At 43.0% G+C, this 22,713-nt stretch overlaps 1 protein-coding gene across 1 annotated transcript in view; it reads left to right on the forward strand.

The window, feature by feature from the left end:
- The first annotated feature begins 6,040 nt into the window (after positions 1 to 6,040).
- The window catches only part of LOC138647282 (pancreatic alpha-amylase-like), a 33,237-nt gene continuing 16,564 nt past the window's right edge, over positions 6,041 to 22,713 (forward strand). Inside the window, exons 1-2 of the mRNA XM_069736189.1 lie at positions 6,041 to 6,215; positions 17,161 to 17,307. Coding sequence (XP_069592290.1) covers positions 6,048 to 6,215; positions 17,161 to 17,307 — 315 coding nt within the window. The 5' untranslated portion in view covers positions 6,041 to 6,047. The remainder of the gene's footprint in view (positions 6,216 to 17,160; positions 17,308 to 22,713) is intronic.

Consider the following 22,713-nt stretch of genomic DNA (forward strand, 5'->3'; position numbering starts at 1 on the left):
GATACCGATACTTTCAAGTATCGGACGGTATCGCTCAACACTACTAATAAATAGTCATTGCAAACAGAGTGATCTATTTCAAGTGTTTATTTCTGTTTATGTTGATGATTATGGCTTACAGCCAATGAAAACCCAAAAGTCATTATCTCAGTAAATTAGAATAATTAATAAAAAACACCTGCAAAGGCTTCCTAAGCATTTAAAAACGTCCTTTAATATGTTTAAGTAGTCTCCACAATCATGGGGAAGACTGCTGACTTGACAGATGTCCAGAAGGCAGTCACTGACACACCCAACAAGGAGGTTAAGCCACAAAAGGTGATTGCTAAAGAAGCTGGCTGTTCACAGAGTGCTGTATCCAAGTATATTAATGGAAAGTTGAGAAGAAGGAAAAAGTGTGGTAGAAAAAGGTGCACAAGTTACCAGGATAACTGCAGCCTGAAAGGATAGTTAAGAAAAGGTCATTCAAAAATTTTGGGCAGATTCACAAGGAGTGGACTGCTGCTAGAGTCATTGCTTCAAGAGCCAGCACACACACATGTATCCAGCACATGGGCTACAACTGTTGCATTCCTTGTGTCAAGCCACTCATGACCAATAGACAACACCAGAAGCATCTTACCTGGGCCAAGGAGAAAAAGAAGTGCAATGTTGCTCAGTGGTCCAAGGTGTTGTTTTCAGATGAAAGTAAATTTTGCATTTCATTTGGAAATTAAGGGCCCAGAGTCTGGAGTAAGAGTGGAGAGGCCACAATCTAAGCTGCTTGAGGTCTAGTGTGAAGTTTCTATAGTCAGTGATGGTTTGGGGAGCCATGTCATCTGCTGGTGTAGGTCCACTGTGTTTTATCAAGACCAAAGTCATTGCAGCCATCTACCAAGAAATTTTAGAGCACTTCATGCTTCCCTCTGCCGACAAGCTTTCTGGAGATGGAAATTTCATTCTCCAGCAGGACTTGTCACCTGACCACACTGCCAAAAGTACCAATACATGGTTTAACCCCTTCCCGACCCATGACGCCACATAGGCGTCATGAAAGTCGGTGCCAATCCGACCCATGACGCCTATGTGGCGTCATGGAAAGATCGCGTCCCTGCAGATCCGGTGAAAGGGTTAACTCCCATTTCACCCGATCTGCAGGGACAGGGGGAGTGGTAGTTTAGCCCATGGGGGGTGGCTTCACCCCCCCGTGGCTACGATCGCTCTGATTGGCAGTTTCACTTTCAACAGCCAATCAGAGCGATTTGTAATATTTCACCTATTATAACTGGTGAAATATTACAATCCAGCCATGGCCGATGCTGCAATATCATCGGCCATGGCTGGAAACACTAATGTGCCCCCACCCCACCCCACCGATCGCCCCCCCAGCCCTCCGATCTGTCCGGTACACTGCTCTGGCTCCCCTCCGTCCTGTGCTCCGCTCCCTCGTGCTCTTGTCCGCTCCCCCCGTGCTCCAATCACCCTCCCCGTGCTCCAATCACCCCCCCCTGCACTCCAATCCACCCCCCCGTGCTCCGTTCCACTCCCCGTGCTCCGTTCAACCCCCCCCCGTGCTCCGTTCCACCCCTCCCCGTGCTCCGTTCCACACCTCCCGCGCTCTGATCCACACCCCCATGCTCCGATCCCCCCCCATCATACTTACCGATCCTGCCGGGGTCCGTCCGTCTTCTCCCTGGGCGCCGCCATCTTCCAAAATGGTGGGCGCATGCGCAGTGCGCCCGCCGAATCTGCCGGCCGGCAGATTAGTTTCAAAGTGCATTTTGATCACTGAGACAGATTATATCTCAGTGATCAAAATAAAAAAAATAATAAATGCCCCCCCCCACCCCTTTGTCACCCCCATAGGTAGGGGCAATAAAAAAAATAAAGAATTTTTTTTTCCCACTAATGTTAGGTTAGGGTTAGGGCTAGGGTTAGGGTTAGGGCTAGGGTTAGGGTTTCGGTATGTGCACACGTATTCTGGTCCTCTGTGGATTTTTCCGCTGCGGATTTGATAAATTCGCAGTGCTAAACCGCTGCGGATTTATGGCGGATTTACCGTGTTTTTTCTGCGCATTTCACTGCGGTTTTACAACTGCGATTTTCTATTTGAGCAGTTGTAAAACCGCTGCGGAATCCGCACAAAGAAGTGACATGCTGCGGAATGTAAACCGCTGCGTTTCCGTGCAGTTTTTCCGCAGCATGTGTACAGCGATTTTTGTTTCCCATAGGTTTACATTGAACTGTAAACTCATGGGAAACTGCTGCGGATCCGCAGCGTTTTCCGCAGCGTTTTCCGCAGCGTGTGCACATACCTTTAGAATTAGGCTATGTGCACACGGTGCGGATTTGGCTGCGGATCCGCAGCGGATTGGCCGCTGCGGATTCGCAGCAGTGTTCCATCAGGTTTACAGTACCATGTAAACCTATGGAAAACCAAATCCGCTGTGCCCATGGTGCGGAAAATACCGTGCGGAAACGCTGCGTTGTATTTTCCGCAGCATGTTAATTCTTTGTGCGGATTCCGCAGCGTTTTACACCTGTTCCTCATTAGGAATCCGCAGGTGAAATCCGCACAAAAAACACTGGAAATCCACGGAAAATCCGAAGGTAAAACGCAGTGCCTTTTACCCGCAGATTTTTCAAAAATGATGCTGAAAAATCTCACACGAATCCGCAACGTGGGCACATAGCCTTAGGGTTAGTGTTGGAATTAGGGTTGTGGTTAGGGTTGTGATTAGGGTTATGGCTACAGTTGGGATTAGGGTTAGGGGTGTGTTGGGGTTAGTGTTGGAGGTAGAATTGAGGGGTTTCCACTGTTTAGAAAAGTATAATACCAGATGACCAAATTAGTATCAATCACAAAAATAATACCAAAACTAATATATACAATAACTTTATTTCAAAACCAAAAAATGGGATTAAAAACTTAGCACAACGCCCAAAATCCCTATCGTTAGGGATTGGGTAGATAAAAAATCTGGCCTAATAGTTAAAGGGCAGACGGGTGGGAGCAGGATAAAAACCCTATATGTCCCTGATTACTCCCTGCCTGTCAGCGGAGGTTGGCACCCTCTTGGACGCAATATGGCGCCCCCGCTCCTAGACGGCTAACCCTAAAGGCCCTACAAATCCCTATAGTAATGTGGGGATGCTAAATACCTCTAGATACCTACTAACTAGCACCCAGACACACCAAACCACATATACCACCAAAAACACCAGACAGTGAATCACCAATAATAAATTAATTTAGGAAAGCACGATCTGACCGTACCACGCCCTAAATTGTGTTGGGGCTCCTCAAGGATCAGTCCTAGGACCCCTCCTTGTTTTATTATATTCTGCACCTATTGGACAAACCATCAGTTGATTCAGTTTTCAGTACCGTCTCTATGCTGATGGCACCCAATTATACACGTTGTCTCCTTTCATCACCCCTGCATTACTGCAAAATACTAGTGATTGTGTTTCTGCTGTGTCTAACATTTATGTCCTCCCTCTATTGAAAACTGAATCTGTCAAAAACTGAATTCCTTATGTTTAGAGATGAGCATACTTGAACAGTAAAGTTCGGGGTCCATACCCAACACCTATGGCTGGGGCACCCCGAGCACTGACTTCACCAGGAAGTCCATGTTACTGTTTGGGTTCAGCACCCGAAACACTGGTGTCTCCGATCAGGAGTAAGATTAATACCACTGGTCAAATCGCTGTTGTTCTCATGCTGTCAGATGACAGCGTGAGCCCACAGTTGTGACTGGAGGTAAAATATTTATCTCTTGTCACAGGCGTTGGCTAATGGGACTGCTACTCCCATCAGCCTATGCCTGCTGCCGCTAATAACGGCAAGAGCAGGCAGCGGCTGATAGGAGTATTCATTAGCCTGCACCTGTGCTCTAAATAAATAAGTTAAAAAGAAAAAAATGGGTGGGTTCCCCGGTGTTTTTGATAACCAGCCAGGCAAAACTGACAGCTGTGGGCTGCAACCCTCAACTGTCAGCATTAGCAAGTCTGGTTATCAAGAATAATGGTGTCCCCACACTATATTTTAATTATTAAAATAAATAATTAAAACAAACGACGTAGGGTCCTCCCCATTTTTGACAACCAGCTAAGGCTACGTTCACATTTGCGTTGGTGGGCGCAGCGTCGTCGACGCATACCGACGCATGCGTCATGCGCCCCTATCTTTAACATGGGGGGCGCATGGACATGTGCCGGTATGCGTTGTACTGCGTTTTACGACGCATGCATCATATAGACGCACAAGGAGGGTGTAGAGGACGCTACTTGTAGCGTTTTCCCTGCGCCGAAATTCCCGACCTGTAGGATCTTATGACAACGCATGCATCACAAAACGCAGCGTTGTGTACATGCGTTGTTGGTTGCGTTGCGTCGCCGACTCTGCGCCCAACAATGCAAATGTGAACGTAGCCGAAGCTAAAACACATCTGAGGGCTGGCATTCTCACGCTGGGAAGGGGCCATAGATATTGGCCTCCAGCCAGAAATAGCAGCCCGCCGCTGCCCAAGAAAAGGTGTATTTATTTGATGCACCAATTCTAACTCTTTGCCTGGCTCTTACCCTGTGGCGGTGGCAAGTGTGGTTCATATTTGTAGGGTTGTTGTCACCTTTGTATTGTCCAGTGACCTCAAAGCCTATGGCTTAGTAATGGAGAGGTGTCTATAAGGCTACTTTCACACACCAGGTTTTTTGCATCAGGCACAATCCGGCGAATTTTAAAAAAAGGATCTGTTTTTTTTCCTGCCGGATCCGTTTTTTTCTCATAGAGTTGTATTAGTGCCGGATTGCACCTGATGTCCCAACATTTCATCCATTTTTTGTCAGATCCGTCAAAAAAAAATTAGTTTTTTGGCGAACGGAGAAAACCTCCAGAGCAACGTTTTTTACTGCCTGGCGGAAAACTGCACAACGACTGATCCGGCCAAAAACATATGAAACGCAGGTATAAATGGCCGAATCCGGCGACCGGATCCAGTTTTTAACAGAAATCAAGCATTTTCCATTCTGGAAAATCTCTCTCTCGAGCAGGAAGTCACTGTAGGTGAAAAACAGATCCGTCGCATCAGTTTTTCACTATTTGCGACGGATCCGTTTTTTTTAATAAAATTAGCCGTATTGTGCCTGAAACAAAAAACCTGATGTGTGAAAGTAGCCTAACACACCTCTCCATTACTAATCCTTTAGTTGTATTGTAAATAAACACACAACTAGAATAAAGTATTTTAGTTGAAATGAAAAAAACACGCTTTTACTTTTTTTATTTAAAAATAAACACAATTATACTCACCTAACACCCATTCCACTGAAGCCAATATCTCCGGTAAAATATATAAATAAAAATACAACAATAACCCTCACCTGTCCATTCTTTGCCACGCCATAATCCACGTCTGGGGGTAATTAGTTTTCGACCTGGACGGTGCCAAGATGCAACTGTCCAGGCCGAGAACCACTGAGGAATCAGCTGATCTGAGAGCACTGTCAGTGACCAGCAGTGCTGTCATCGATGCCATCATAAATGTTACTTAAAAAAACATATATAGTATTATCCGAGTTGTCATGATAATAGATCTACCCCAAATCCGTAAATACAGTACATATATAAAGTTATTTTTATAGTCATACTGCAAACTGCACAGTGCAATAATTAAAATGTAAAATTAATGAAGGTATAGCTGTATTTTTTGCATTCCACATGTAAAGAATTTATAAAAACGTATTAAGTTATGTGTATCACTAAATATTGAAAAACAAAACCACGTCTCTAAAAAAAAAAAGATGTAATGTGGTAAAAATAGAAAAATTCCTGTAGGCTTTAATTCCATAATTTGTTTCTTATATAAGAGGTTATTAGATACAAAGATAAGCCTCCTCAAGGTGACTTGCTTATGATGTTATATGAATTTACCCTTATATAACGGTGAGAATTTTTTTGTGCTCTCACCTGCACTTTCTAAGTGTTCATTGACACGTGGCAAACGTTTTCAACTTTACGGTATAAATAGCAAGAATTTTTTTTGTAGCCTGCAGCAGAACTCAAAATGAAGCTTCTTCTTCTACTTGTGGTTTCTGGGCTCTGCTCTGCCCAGTATAACCCAAACTATAGATCAGGCAGAACTTCTATGGTCCATCTGTTTGAATGGCGTTGGGCTGATATTGCTGCAGAATGTGAGAGATATCTTGGACCCAATGGATTTGCAGGAGTTCAGGTATGTGCAGCAAAACCCTCATACTTGTAAACACTGGCAATGAAGAGTTGTTTTTACTGCCCTCAGGACATTGTTGTAAGGAATATTAACAGTTTAGCGCCATTAGGTTTTTACAATTCAGCTTATTTCTACAATGGACCAAAGTTGGTCATTCTACTCTCACATATCAAACATGGTTGATGCAATGTTGTTGTAATGGGCTGGGTGGTGGAACCACTGTGCCAGAGCCCAAGGAAGACCTGGAGGGGTGTGACTAGGAGCCTCCCCCAATCTGACCATGGATACGCAGCAGCAAGATCCGAGGAGAGACAAGGGAGATGTTCCAGGTGCTACTCCAGGACTAACCTTGGGTAGATGGAAGCTGATCCTCTAGGAACGGGTAACTGGGGTGGCCTGAGGGAATGTCCAATAGATGCGGGCAGGCGGAGTAAGAAGACCAAGGATGCAAATGGTAGGATGTTTAGGAATACACAACATTGCACAGGCACCTCTCATCTGTTGGAGGCGCCTTAATTAATTAGTGCTCCATAACCACTTTAGGATGGTGCGCACTGTCCCTTTAAGAGGCTGGGACCGCGTGCGCACCCTAAGCACTGTGCCTGGGAATCTGCGGGTAGTACACAGACCTTGGGCAGCCGCAGGATGATGGGGGCAGGACGCGGGATCACGGAGGTGAGTTACTCGGAATCTCTACTGGGGGAGAGAGGCTGAGGACAGGGCAGGAAAAGGTGGAGAGGGAGATGCCGGGCTGTGGCAGTGAGAATGTCGGGGCCTCTGCCGGGAAAGGGGATGCAGAGGCTCCGACATTACAGTTGTGTTCTACTACAATGGAAGTGTAGCTAAAAACATCATTTTTACCTACATGCTGAGTAATTATAAATGTATAATTTTCCAGTTGTACTTTTATGATATATCTGTGTGATATAAGATGTTGATGCTGGTGACATTGTCACAACACCATTGTCATTCGGAGGGGATGTGTGAATTCAGCCTTACTATAGTGCTACCCTTGCCTTGTCATTTAAAGGATAGCTTCACTAAAGGTCTCTGGCTGTGAATACATTCCTAGTTGTTTAGGGCATGCAAGGGTTGTCAATATAATTGGTGGCCTAAAGCAGAGGTTTATTGTGTAATTCCTACCCTAGGTAAACCCTTGGTCATTTTGGTCTAAGAGAGTGAAGAGCATACTCATTAAACTTCTTATGATGCAGGGGTACTGTAACGCTGTTACCCATGCCCCTGCAAGGTTCTCCTTCCCCATCCATGCAGGGACGCCGGCAAACTCACTACCTCAGTCGTGAGGCTGGGTCCCCAGCGTGCTTCCTGCTTCTTGTTTAGTTGTCAGTACTGGCGGCGTTCCTAGTGAGCGTGCTGTCATGTACTTAAAAGGTAAGTGCATGTACCTGCAAGATGGCTCCAGTCAATAGCTGTGAGGCATCCTGTTTAACAGGCACACTCCCCAATAGGGAGGTGCTGAAGCAACATTAAATTATTAGATAGTATGGCAGTCTACTAGTGAGTTGTGAGGTCCCCTGCTCCTGGTGTGGTCAGTGCCTGAAACTTGTCCCCCCGGGTCGTGTGTTACTAGTCCCTGAATCAGTATCCGTGACCTGCGAATCTGAACGTGTGTGTATCCGAATATTCCGTGTATCTGGACTGTCCTATCAACCTCTGAATTAGCCCCGTCTAAGACTCCGTGTCAGTAACTATTCCATCCGTGGATCCTGAACCTAGTAGTCTGAACGAAGTCAAGAACCATTTTGCAGAGGATCCAGCTCCTAATAGTCTGAATTGAGCCTGAGTCCTATCCTTGTCTGGGTACCTGACCCCTGGGGGTCATCAGCTGCAGTCCTGGGGACTGCCTAGGAGTTGTACCTGGCACCTATCTGTAGCTCAAGCCTGACTCCACCATCAGGAGCTCCAGTGAACACCAGGTAGCCGCTTAGGCTTCTTTCACACTTCCATTTTTACAATCTACCCAGGATCCGTTAAAATGACGGATCCTGTGCAGATTGTAAAAAGCGGGTGCACTGGGCCCGTTTTTCTGACGGACCCGTCGAGGCTATGTGCACCTGTTGTGTATGCGTCTACGCATACACAACAAAACCCAGGTTAAGCATAATTTTTAAAAATCACAATTTTCTCACCTCCCGGCATCTCGTGCAGCATTACCGATGCTCCCGGCAGCTGGCGTTCCCAGTAATGCCTTGTGTGCAATGACCTCTGAAGACGTGCGGAGCATCGCGAGCATCGGTAACAATGTGCGGGACGCCGGAAGGTGAGAATATTGCGATTTTTTAATTTTTTTTATTTTTAACATTATACAGTATCTTGTTACTATTGATGCTGCATAGGCAGTAACAATAGCTAAAAGAGAGAGCGAGCAAGCGAGAGAGAATTTCCCTGACTGGAAATTCTTCCATGCATGCTCAGTTTCAAAAGACAGAAGCCATCGCTGGATTCCTGCTTTTGACAGTGACGAGTCCTGCGCCGATAGGCTTCCAATATAGCCAACGACGGGCAGCACAGGACCCATCACTGAGCGATTTTCCGACGTGCAGAAAAAAATGTTCCTCTGTAAGTTTTCTCCGCCCAACGGACAGCGATTTTCCGACAGATCCTGTGCACGATGGATGAAACAGATGGCCATCTGTCACAATCCGTCGCTAATACAAGTCTATGGGAAAAAACAGGATCCAGCAGAAAAATTTGCTGGATCCTGTTTTTTCAAAAATCGACGGATTTCGGTGGGAGCTAAAAGACAGAAGTGTGAAAGAGGCCTAAGCTATGCCCCTCCTAGGTAGCCTGGACCTATGGCACACTGGGTCCACGCCCCCCTACCCCTAAAGTCCCTACGCTCCCCTTTTACCCAATCACAACCTCCTGCCCCAACTTTTAAAAGATACCTATGGTCAAGCACAGTCATGGGGGGCCTACATTGAGCTGCGCTTATTCCTGCCCTCTCCTTTCTCGCTGATTGTAGTCATTCACTTTGCCTTTTCTCTTTCCTTCGGCACAGACCGCCACAACTACTTATATTCACAACTCATCTCTGCATAATATAACACATATACATTTTTGGTTTATCACTTTTTGGCTTACCTCTAAACAAACTGCATGCCAACACCCTAAACAGTAATACTATCCCTTCTCTATGCCTTGCACAGTAATAGTATCTTTTTTGTGCTCTCAAAAGTACCATTGTTTCTTCTGTTCCCCTGAGCAGTAATAATGCTTCATCTGTGCTTCCAAATAGTTATAGATGCTGACTCGGTGCCTCCTTATAGTTACACAGCCTCCTATTATAAGTCCCTCTTTATTGACATTATGCTTTCATTGTAGATGTAATAGTGCCCCCATGATGCTTTACAATATTGCCCCATTGTGCTTTCTTATAATAATACACACGCTGAATGTTATTTTTATTGTGTCTCCTTATCTTGATGCTCCTAATTTTACACTCTTATAGTAATGGACCCGGTGCCTCTTCATTGTAACCCCTTTCCGACATCGGGCGTACTAGTACACCAATGTCGGAATCCCTCCCTTTGATATAGGCTACAGTGGTGAGTCCACATCTTTCCCTGGACATGTTGGCTATTTTGAACAGCTGACGTGCCCAAAACAGCCGCGGGTGTAATCGCGATCCACCCATGGCTATTAACCCGGTAAATGCTGCTGTCAAACGCTGACAGCGGCATTTAACAAGTGCTTCCGGCAATAGCGCAGGAAATCCGCCCACCGGTGACCCCCCCGGTCACGTGATCGCGGGTCACCGATGGGTTGGCATGACAACCTGAGGTCTCCTGGAGACCTCTATGGTAATCACTGCCGATTTGCTATGGCTAAACAACAAAGAGCAGGGTGCGCCACAGTATATATTTCAAATGCAATTATAGTAATCGCAGGGTGCTACTAACGCATAGGAAGGGGGAACAATAACTGGAGGAAAGACTAATGCGTATGTAGAAAGTGCACACTTGCTGTGAGCGCTGCTCAGTGGTTGGAGCTCATAGCAAGTGAGTAATTCAGCTACATATGGGCAAACTGATCATCAACTATATGTAGCAGATTCGATCGGGTTATGGCAGCTTCTAGTCTCCCATGGAGACTATTGAAGCATAACAAAAGTAAAAAAAAAAAAAACAGTTTAAATCACCCCCCTTTTCGCCCCGTTCAAATTAAAACAATACAAAAAAATCAAACATACACATATTTGGTATCACCGAGTTCAGAATCGCCCGATCTATCAATAAAAAAAAGGATTAGCCTGATCGCTAAACGGCGTAGCAAGAAAATAAGTCAAAACACCAGAATTACTTTTTTTGGTCGCCGTGACATTGCATTAAAATGCAATAACAGGCTATCAAAAGAACGTATCCGCACAAAAATGGTATCATTAAAAATATCAACTCGGCACACAAAAAATAGGCCCTGACCCAAGCCGAGATCACGAAAAATGGAGACGCTATGGGTATTGGAGTATGGCGCAATTTATTATTTTTGTTTAGCAAAATTTTGAATTTTTTTTCACCACTTAGATAAAAAAGAACCTAGACATGTTTGGTGTCTACGAACTCGTAATGACCTGGAGAATCATAATGGCTGGTTAGTTTTAGCATTTAGTGAACATAGTAAAAAAGCCAAACAAAAAACAAGAACTGTGGTGACCTCGGTGAGGTGATCCCTGCAAGCATCGTTTTTCTCAGAGTGCAGGACTGGTAAAAAGGTGAAGATGCTGGAGGGTGACTATAAGACCAGGGACATGGACTTTAGGTTTAAAGCACCACTCAAGCGCTGTAAAAACAAACTATGGAGTGCTGCTTTAAATACAACATAAGAAAATAAAGGAGAGGAAACATCACGGTTAAGGGACAAGCTAACATCTCTTACATCATATAATTCATTTTGAATTTAACATTTAAACCATAAGGCCTAAGAGTGGTTTTAAAATACCAGGTAGTCTCACCAACATACCATAATTTTCAAGGGCATTGTAGAAAATAGATGACATACTCAGAATCACAGGTAAGATAGTGATTAACAGAGAATGTTTCTTCAGTAGACGGATGTGAGAACTTATTGCCTTTGAGTATTTTACTAAAATTAACACAACTCAAACAAAGAAAACAGCCTTTGCATTATATTCCAAAAAGTTATATATTAAAAAATTAGAAATAGTGCTAAAGATCTTTGTCAGGGGTATCACACCAAACCCACCACTCTATTATCTTATTGTCACAAACAGCTCTCTGCTGCCCCCTATCGTCCGAATAATTAGGCAATTAACCAATGATTAATAGAGGAGGATGCAGGCTGTTTCCATTAATAAGCCACTTATAGGAGAACTAACTGAGTGTATGGTATACACACCTCCAACTCCAGTGTGTAGAATATATGTACATACCTCCTGTATGGTCACTGCCATTTCCACAATAACATGAAACTACTTGCTGCCATCACCAATCGTTTACATACTGATTGGACACATGACAGGTAGCGCATGACTTTCAGGACTGTGGTTTACAGAACAAAAGGCACAGAACTATAAAACTGGATATTTATTCCAGAAAGAAAAACAGTGTTTATTAAAAAACAAATACGGTATACAAAATATTTTACAAAAGGGGCAAAACAATACAGCATATACAGTTACATTAACCCCTTCACCCCAAAGCCTGTTTTCACCTAAGTGACAGGGCCAATTTTTACAATTCTGACCACTGTCACTTTATGAGGTCATAACTCTGAAACGCTTCAACGGATCCTGGTGATTCTGACATTGTTTTCTCATGACATATTGTACTTCATGATAGTGGTAAAACTTCTTCGATATGACTTGCATTTATTTGTGAAAAAAACAAAAATTTGTCGGAAATTATGAAAATTTAGCAATTTTCAAACTCTTAGTTTTTATGCCCTTAAATTAGAGAGTTATATAACATAATATAGTTAATAAACAACATTTCCCACATGTCTGCTTTACATCAGCACAATTTTGGAAACATAATTTTTTTTGTTAGGACGTTATAAGGGTTAAAAGTTGACCAGCGATTTCTCATTTTTGCAACAAAATTTGCAAAACCATTTTTTTACGGACCACCTCACACTTGAAGTGACTTTGAGGGGTCTATATGACAGAAAATGCCCAAAAGTGACACCATTCTAAAAACTGCACCCCTCAAGGTACTCAAAACCACATTCAAAAAGTTTATTAACCCTTCAGGTGCTTCACAGGAATTTATTGAACATTTAACTTTTTTTTCACAAAATTTTTACTTCAGGTCCAATTTGTTTCATTTTACCAAGGGTAACAGGAGAAATTGGACCACAAAAGTCGTTGTACAATTTGTCCTGAGTACGCCGATACCCCATATGTGGGGGTTAACCACTGTTTGGGCACATGGCAGAGCTCGGAAGGGAAGGAGCGCCATTTGACTTTTCAATGCAAGATTTGCTGGAATTGAGATCGGAGCCCATGTCACGATTGGAGAGCCCCTGATGTGCCTAAACAGTGGAAACCCCCACAAGTGACACCATTTTGGAAAGTAGACCCCCTAAGGAACTAATCTAGATGTGTGGTGAGCACTTTGAACCTCCAAGTGCTTCACAGAAGTTTATAATGTAGAGCCGTAAAAAAAAATTTTTTATTAATTTTCACAAAAAATGATCTTTTTGCCCCAAATTTTTTATTTTCCCAAGGGTAAAAGGATAAATTGGACCCCAAAAGTTGTTGTGCAATTTGTCCTGAGTACGCCGATACTTCATATATGGGGATAAACCACTGTTTGAGCGCATGGCAGAGCTCGGAAGGGAAGGAGTGCCATTTGACTTTTCAATGCAAAATTGGCTGGAATTGAGATCGGATGCCATGTCGCATTTGGAGAGCCCCTGATGTGCCTTAACAGTGGAAACCCCCCACAAGTGACCCCATTTTGGAAAGAAGACCCCCTAAGGAACTTATCTAGATGTGTGGTGAGCACTTTTAACCCCCAATTGTTTCACTAAAGTTTAGAATGTAGCATTGTGAAAATTAAAAAATCATTTTTTCTTTCCACAAAATGATGTTTTAGCTCGCAATTTTTTTTTCCCAAGGGTAACAGGAGAAATTGGACCACAAATGTTATAGTCCAATTTGTCCTGAGTACGCTGATACCCCACATGTGGAGGGGAACCACCGTTTGAGTGCATGGCAGAGCTCGGAAGGGAAGGAGCACCGTTTGAAATGCAGACTTAGATGGAATGGACTGCAGGTGTCATGTTGCATTTGCAGAGCCCCTGATGTACCTAAACAGTAGAAACCCACCACAAGTGACCCCATATTGGAAACTAGACCCCCCAAGGAACTTATCTAGATGTGTTGTGAGAGCTTTGAACCAACAAGTGTTTCACTACAGTTTATAACGCAGAGCCGTGAAAATAAAAAATATTTTTTTTTCCAAGAAAATGATATTTTATCCCCTATGTTTTTATTTTCCCAAGGGTAACAGGACAAATTGGACCCCAAAAGTTGTTGTCCAACTTATCCTGAGAACGCTGATACCCCATATGTTGGGGGGAACCACTGTTTGGGTGCACGGCAGAGCTCGGAAGGGAAGGAGCGCCATTTGAAATGCAGACTTAGATGGATTGGTCTGCAGGCGTCATGTTGCATTTGCAGGGCCCCTGATGTACCTAAACAGTAGAAACCCCCCACAAGTGACCCCATATTGGAAACTAGACCCCCCAAGGAACTTATCTAGATGTGTTGTGAGAGCTTTGAACCAACAAGTGTTTCACTACAGTTTATAACGCAGAGCCGTGAAAATAAAAAATATTTTTTTTTCCACGAAAATGATATTTTATCCCCTATGTTTTTATTTTCCCAAGGGTAACAGGACAAATTGGACCCCAAAAGTTGTTGTGCAACTTGTCCTGAGAACGCTGATACCCCATATGTTGGGGGGAACCACTGTTTGGGCACACAGGAGAACTCGGAAGGGAAGGAGCACTGTTTTACTTTTTCAAAGCAGAATTGGCTGGAATTGAGATCGGACGCCCCCTGATGTGCCTAAACAGTGGAAACCCCCAATTATAACTGAAACCCTAACCCCAACCCTAACCCCAACCCTAACCCTAGCCCTAACCCTAGCCCTAACCCTCGCCCTAGCCCTAACCCTAGCCCTAACCCTAGCCCTAAACCTAGCACTAATGGGAAAATGGAAATAAATACATTTTTTTACATTTTATTATTTTTCCCTAACTAAGGGGGTGATGAAGGGGGGTTTGATTTACTTTTATAGCGTTTTTTTGGCGGATTTTTATGATTGGCAGCTGTCACAGACTAAAAGACGCTTTTTATTGCAAAAAATAGTTTTTGCATCACCACATTTTGAGAGCTATAATTTATCCATATTTTGGCCCACAGAGTCATGTGAGGTCTTGTTTTTTGCGGGACGAGTTGACGTTTTTATTGGTAACATTTTTGGGCAGATGACATTTTTTGATCGCTTTTTATTCCGATTTTTGGGAGGCAGAATGAACAAAAACCAGCAATTCCTGAATTTCTTTTAGGGGGGGCGTTTATACCGTTCCACGTGTGGTAAAATGATAAAGCAGTTTTATTCTTCAGGTCAGTACGATTACAGCGATACCTCATTTATGTAATTTTTTTTAAGTTTTGGCGCTTTTACACAATAAAAACTATTTTATATAAAAAAAATAATTGTTTTTGCATCGCATTATTCTGAGAGCTATAACTTTTTATTTTTCTGCTGATGATGCTGTATGGCGGCTTTTTTTTTGCGGGACAAGATGACGTTTTCAGCGGTACCATGGTTATTTATATCCGTCGTTTTGATCGCGTGTTATTCCACTTTTTGTTCGACTGTATGATAATAAAGCGTTGTTTTTTGCCTTGTTTTTTTTTTTTTTTTGCGGTGTTCACTGAAGGGGTTAACTAGTGGGATAGTTTTATAGAGCGGGTCGTTACGGACGCGGCGATACCAAATATGTGTACATTTATTGTTTTTTGTTTTTTTTTTACATAAATAAATGGATTTATTGGGAAATGTTTTTTTTTTTTTTATTTGGGGATTTTTTTTTTTTTTTTTTTTTTTACACATTCTATTTTTTTTTTTTTTACTTTCTAACATTGTCCCAGGGTGGGACATCTCTGTATTAGATCAGATCGTTGATCTGACACTGTGCATAGCACACTGTCAGATCAACGATCTGACAGGCAGCTTAGCTGGCTTTCCAGCGCCTGCTCTCAGCAGGCGCCGGCTAGCCAGGTCACTTCATGACCCGGAAGGAGTCCGGCGGCCATCTTGGATCCGGGGACTCCTTCCGGGTCACTGGAGCAACGCGATCTCATTGCGCTGCTCCGGTGGGAGAGCGCAGGGAGCCCCCGTCCCTGCGCGATCCCACTCTATGCCGCTGTCACTACTGACAGCGGCATCAGAGGGGTTAAATGCCCGCGATCGGCGATAGCGCCGATCGTGGGCATTGCTGCGGGGTGTCAGCTGTCATATACAGCTGACACCCGCACCCGATCACCGCGGCGCTCAGCGCGAGACCGCGGTGATCGGTGCGCCGTACTAGTACTGCTGCTGGCATTAATGCAGTGCCGGCAGCGCAGTACTAGTACGGCGCATGTCGCGAAGGGGTTAAAGAAAAGGATAAACAAAAAAAACTAAACCTGATGTCACTGCAGGGGCTTCAGAACTTTAGTTGATGGAAGCAATCCAATTGAAAACATCCTTCAACGTGGGTCAAGCCTACACGGCACTGTCCGTATATTCTGGCATTGAACGCAGATCATAATCTGCCTTGTCTTTTTATCAGTACCTAAAGTATACCCACACATCTCTGCTTAATGACTCATAACAGGGCTGGTCACGGGATGTAGCTTCAGTTTCAGAAACTAATGAGATTCCCAACATTCACGATAACTTCACTCCTGATGATCACAGGCATTCGATATCAATGTCATATTTTGCATCGGGATTTTACCTTTTCATAAGTAGGAAACATGGCATGGCTGTTGTCAGCTATGTGGCCACTATTGGTTTTGGGCTGCTTGGCATGTCTCACAGTTATGAAAAAACTAGATGGTGGCCCGATTCTAACGCATCGGGTATTCTAGAATATGCATGTCCACGTAGTATATTGCCCAGTCACGTAGTATTTTGCCCATTCACGTAGTATTTTGCCCAGTCACGTATTAGAATGCTCCATGCAGTTATGGCCCCTTAGAGGCCGGCTGGCCTCGACCAATCAGCAAGGCGGGATTTCCAGGACAGACAGACAATTCAACCCTTAGACAATTATATATATAGATATGCATATTCTTCCCACGTAGTCCTGAAGATGAAAATGTACGTCCAATTAATACTGGATCAATACTAACCTCAATATTCATAACTGTACATTGAAAACACAAAGTCTGGGGAAGTTATTTCACCATGGCAGCTCACATTGGAGAAAAGCCTTATTCTCCTCCTTTTATCAAACTCAAGACTTCATGTCTATTCTCAGAAAATAGTCCAGTCTTAGTTACTTGTTCCTACCCGGGAGTCGGGGCTTCAAAAGGAGTTTTGATTATTTTTATCATTTCTTAGCTACCACTATTTTGCTTTCTGCCCCATATGTCAACTGTGTATTTCTACTTCTAGAAGGGTTGTAGATTGTAAGCTTTTTCTCCTATTGTAGATTCTGTGGGAGAAGGGGAGGTGAATGCCCCCTCTCTGGAGAGACCTCACGGATTTCAATATTTTCCATGATAAGTAGTAATATCACTTGATACTGTTTCCAATTTTTTTATTCACTTTGTCCTTCCCATAATTTGCCTCCATTTATAAATCTCATTATTTTTGATTATTCAGAAATTTCAGAAATATGTAAATGCTTTCTTCAGCTTTGTTTTCGTATGCTTAAAATTCTTGTTTCATCATTTTTATTCCAGGTCTCACCTCCCAATGAGAACCTGATTATTAAAAGCCCCAACAGACCATGGTGGGAGAGATACCAACCGATCAGCTACAAGATCTGTACTCGTTCTGGTAATGAGCAGCAATTCAGGGACATGGTGACCAGATGTAACAATGTTGGGGTATGAGCATTTGAACGTCTTCTCAGTTTATTATTTAGACAATAAATAATAAAGGGAAATTATTAACATTGAAATTTTAAGCCTGAAAGCAATAATTTTACAAAATCGTTAACATCAAGTAACCCAAGATGCATTCAATATTACACCTTCCCAACATCAGATAAAAATTTACAGCGGAAGTTGGAAGGAGCGGCGTAGAGAGGGCATAAGACATTGCTGTAAAACACAATCAGGCTCATGCTTTAACAGCCAGGATCAGAGGTGACTCCAATCCTGGACGCTTAGAGCCTTAGATGCTGCAGGCAATAGCAGCTGTGGAATACATAGTGTTCAGTACATTGAGTACACCCCTTTGAAAAGTAAGATTTTAATTAATATTTCATTGAATTCTTAACCACTTTCATTCTGATCTTCATGAATGTATCATGGTCTTGTTGGAAAATTGAATGTCTACCAAGGGCTTGGCGTGATGGTAGCATATTTTCTTTCAATACAGAGTAGAACATTTGTGAATCCATGATGCCACGAATGAAATGTAGCTTCCTGATAACAGGAGCACTTATGTAGCCCCACATAAGGACACTGTCACCACAATTTGTCACTCTAGGCACAATGCAGTTGCAAAAAATAATTTTGAAAAATTAATTTTTGCATCAACTAATTTGAGTAAGACTGAAGATTTTGTAATGAGTCTAATATTATTCATCCGACTTTCATGTTATGGGTTAAAAAATGGAGTATGATACACAGTCTCATCAAAAGTTTTGAAATTGCTCGTGTTTAGTGAGATATTGATTAAAGTCTGTCTTACAAAGGGTGTGTTCTCATTTATGCTGAGCACTGTAAGTGGTTAGAAAGAGTGAGGAGTCACTATTTGTCAACCTACCTATCACCTTCCCTCTTGCACTCGTGAATAGTCATTTCCAAAGGGTGGTCATGGCAGCCAGGGACCTAATGAAATCCAAAAATATGCCATTTTTCAACTCCTATTATAAAGTAGAGCCAGGTCCTAATAGGACAATGCTGACGTAACAATAAATTGCAAAATACAAGATCACATTTTCAAGTCCCCAGTGGGAGCCTGCATTTTTCCCTGCACTTGATGGCTGACTTAATCAGCTATCAAATGCCTTTAACAGCCGCGAGTGGAGCAGTGTTCCACCCACGGCTGTTAAGTTAAATCCCGCTCTCTATTACTGACAGAGGAAATTAACAAGCGCCGGCCAGAAGCGTGTCACAAATCCCACCCATAGACGCCCCAGTCACATGATTGTGGGGTGACGATGGGTTGGCTTGACATCCGGATGTCTGCAGATAGGAGATTGTGATTGCTGGTAATCATAGCATTGCGTATGCTGTGCACTTTGTGGATTCTCGTTCGATGGCAACGCTGTGAGCTCACTATGCTCATGATGTGAGGATTCACAAGTCTGCAATCACATAGAGTGATTATACATGTACCCTTAGGCAGTTTTCTAGTCTAAAAAGCTTGTTGGGGTCATTGTCATTTAAAAAAATCCATTTTACTTTTTGTTACATAAAAAATCTAAACAATAAAGCAACATAATTGGTATTGCTGAATTTATAATGGTCCAAACTATTAAAATATCACATTATTTATCCTTTGCATTGAACACTGTAAAAAAAAGAAAAAAAGGCAATGCCAAAGTCAATGGCAACCTCACCTTCCAAAAGAAAGTCATAAACAAAACTCAAAGTCATATTTCGTCAAAAAGACAAATAACTGCTCTTCTTGCAAAAAAAGCCCCCAAAAAAATTCATCAATGGAAAAATTTTAACGTTGAACCTTAGAATATAGCAACATTAAATATTATTTTCATGAAAAATAAAAATAGAAAAAACGCAATAGCACTCACCAATCTAGCAGTTCAAACGTCCTTTATTGAAACATGCGGCAATAAATCTTCACGGCTCAAGGGAGGGAGTGAGAACAGGAGTGTGGCAGACGAGACGACGGCCGTTTTGCGCTGACAACAAGCGCTTCTACGGGTCCATGTCCGAGAGGAAGTGACGCCAGGATAAGTAGGTAGGTGACCACTAACTCCTCCCGCGCCACTGCCCAATCGGACAACCAAAAGTGCACAGTGTATATAAAAACAATTAAAAACAAATGCCAGAGCATCTTACTACCAATAACAATGAACAGCTAGACAGAAAAACAGTCCTAAATTATCATAATCTATATACTATTGTATTGTACCAACCATTAATAGAAATATATAGTAATCGTAATCGGCACTGAGACTTCCCTAGCCTACAGAAAAGGAAAAAGAAGATACAAATACACAAATACCTTCAAAGAAGATGTATATAGGAGAATCCTATCCAGATATTAGTGCACAGAATAAGATCGAACAAAAAGGAGGAGAGTACAGATGATACAAATATACTTGTGTCCTATAGGAATACATGTCTATTCACTCATTTAGGCCAGCTGGGCCAGTAGCTCGTGTCCGTATAATCCACTTAGTTTCTTGTCTTAACAGTATTTTGTGGAGGTCTCCACCCTGCGCCGGTAAATTCACTTTTTCGATACCAACAAACGTTAACACCTCCGGGTTACCGCCATGTTCCTCTCTAATGTGATCAATCAATCTCAGAACACCCCTGCCTGTCCCGATTGATTTGAAGTGTTCTCGGAACCGTACGTATAATCTGCGGATGGTCTTGCCAATGTAGAACCTCCTGCAGGGGCAGAAAACCGCATAGACCACATATTCCGTTTTGCACGAAATAAAATGACGAACATGATGTGTAATGGGGCCAGTGTTAACCACTGAACCCTGCATGTGAAACTGACAATACTGGCAGTGACCACATCGGTAGTTGCCTACTGGTACCGCTCGTTCTAACCACGTGGATCTATCTTTCACTACTTGATTCCGTACCAACAAATCCCTGATATGTGTGCCTCGTCTATTAGACACCAAAGGTCCTCCCGTGGTCCTCCCTGCCACGGGAGGCAGGATATTTGAGCTGTGCTGCTTGTTTGCTTTCTTCTTTTTTGGACATTCACATTGTTGTAGCATGCACGCTCTCATTGAGATTATCGTGGATTAATGTTACGGTGAGATTATTCCCATTCGTTTTACCTTATTATGGAGTCCGACTCGGCACCTGTGCGTGGCAGTCTGCAAGCCGGCCGGGAGATCGCCATTAATTATTTCAAGGAGTGCGAACAGACAGATGAAGTGCATATGCTGAGCATGAGATCTCTGGAGCATAAATTAACGAATCTCTCACAGAGAGAGATTAGATTGTTCTGGACTCATAACTCGTTACAATCGTATGTGGACAATAACCGAGTTCCGAGAGGACTACGAGTATGGAAAGAGATTTCACATCATAACAATGATACGTTTTTTAAGGCCGAATGGGAGAAAATTATGCTCAAATGCTCCCAGGACTTGCTAGAATTGGTTTTAAAGTCCAATATAAAGAATTATGAGTTATTAAAAACAGAGTTACTGAAAACGCAATCCGAGCTACAGAACAGATTGACAGCCAATGGGCGGCTTTCAATAAGAAATTGGATTCCAGATAAATTCTTGTACAGGCGGAGACAAAATAAAGAAAGAGAGACAAGTTCCTACGGGACAAAAATTACTATGACTCTTGTAACATTTTTACTTGGAATAAATCACAAAAAGACAATCGATCTGCTTATGCCCAAGGAGGGAAATCCAGACAAAGGAAATATAGTGCCAGGAAAAGAAGACGTTATCAGCAGAGCAGTAAAGACTATTTAACGACTCAGTCAGACTCTAGTCTGAGTGAGGGTCCGACCATTAATGTAGGATCCTCAGAAGAATTACCTTCGGAAACTCCAAGTACCGCTCCGGTCCCTTTAGGAGGAAAACAAGGAGGGGCAAATGCCAACGCCGGTCCCGAGTGGCGGCGCAAGAGGAAGTTTGTCTCGTGGAGACAGGAGCGGTATTAAAAACTTCTCCTGAGGAGTCTGTGATTAATTTGACGTGTTCTAATTTGAACTCTGCTCAACTTTCTGTCCTGTCTAAAGGTCTTAACTATTGCATACCTGATGGTTTTGATTTTGTTTCTTTTCAAATTGATTTATTTAAAGCCACAAGGAAAATGCATTTGTACAAATATTTTCTATCTAGTTCCACAGAGTCAAAAGAGTTGGAGGGTGAACGTCCCTGTACTGTGGGACCATTGGGTTTCATGGCTAATGCCCAGGAGGATACCCTTGCGGATTTACATGATGATGCCATAAATTTACTCAGTCTTGCTAATGTGGAACCTGATGTGGTTATCCCTAGTAATAGCACCCCGTTCATGGGCGGTATCTCTTCCACGTATATGCCCCTGGTTTCCCCTGGCAACATGATCGATCTCTTTGAAACATTAGTCTTGAAAGACACGGAAGCTTTGTTATATAAAAAAGCTACCCCCAATCTCACTTTTAGTGAGACTAAAGCGTTGAAGGAAATAGCCAGCTGGACTGACGTTATTATACGTCCCGCTGACAAAGGGGGAAAGACGGTCCTGTTGCCCAGGGAATCCTATTTAGCAGAAGCAGACCGACAATTGTCCGATACCTCAATTTACATTAAGTTAAGGAGCGATCCTACTCAGAGATTCACAGGGGAGCTCTGTACCTTTCTTAGGAAGGCAGTGGAAAATGGGGTTATTTCACAAAGGAAGGCTGAAAGGTTGCTTCCTAATTTTCCAGTGAAACCTCACTGGTACTACCTCCCCAAGGTCCACAAATCTCTTACTGCTCCCCCTGGTAGACCTATTGTATCTGGGGTAGGGTCACTTACTGAGCCCCTATCCCAGTACATTGACTGGTTGCTACGTCCTTTGCTCTCTGATGTGCCGTCCTATATCAAGGACACTAATTCGTTTTTGGGTCATGTTCAGAGTTTTGTATGGCAGCCGGGGTTCTCCCTGGCATCTATCGATGTGGTGAGTCTGTACACCCACATCCCCCAAAGGTTGGGTGTGGATACTATTAAACGCATCTTAAAAACTATGGCTAAGAGTCAGGAGTATATTGACTTTGTATGTGAAGGTTTGGACTTTATCCTAACCCACAACGCCTTCACTTTCCTTGACACCTGGTACAGACAGACCACCGGTACTGCCATGGGGACCCCGGCTGCATGTACTTTTGCTAATTTGTACATGGCTGTATTTGAAGAGGATTACATATATTCCATCAGCAACGTGTTTTTAAAACACATTAAACTTTTTTTAGGTATGTCAATGATTTGTTCTTGGTTTGGGACGACACTGAAGTGGAGTTTGATTCTTTTGTCAGCTATCTTAATAGCTGCAATACTATGGGCATGTCTTTTACCCACAAATTTGGGGGTCTGAGCCTCGATTTTTTTTGGACGTATTGGTGGAGGTGGTAGATGG

The sequence above is a fragment of the Ranitomeya imitator genome, chromosome 8 (assembly GCF_032444005.1).
Source record: "Ranitomeya imitator isolate aRanImi1 chromosome 8, aRanImi1.pri, whole genome shotgun sequence".
Classification (NCBI taxonomy): domain Eukaryota; kingdom Metazoa; phylum Chordata; class Amphibia; order Anura; family Dendrobatidae; genus Ranitomeya; species Ranitomeya imitator.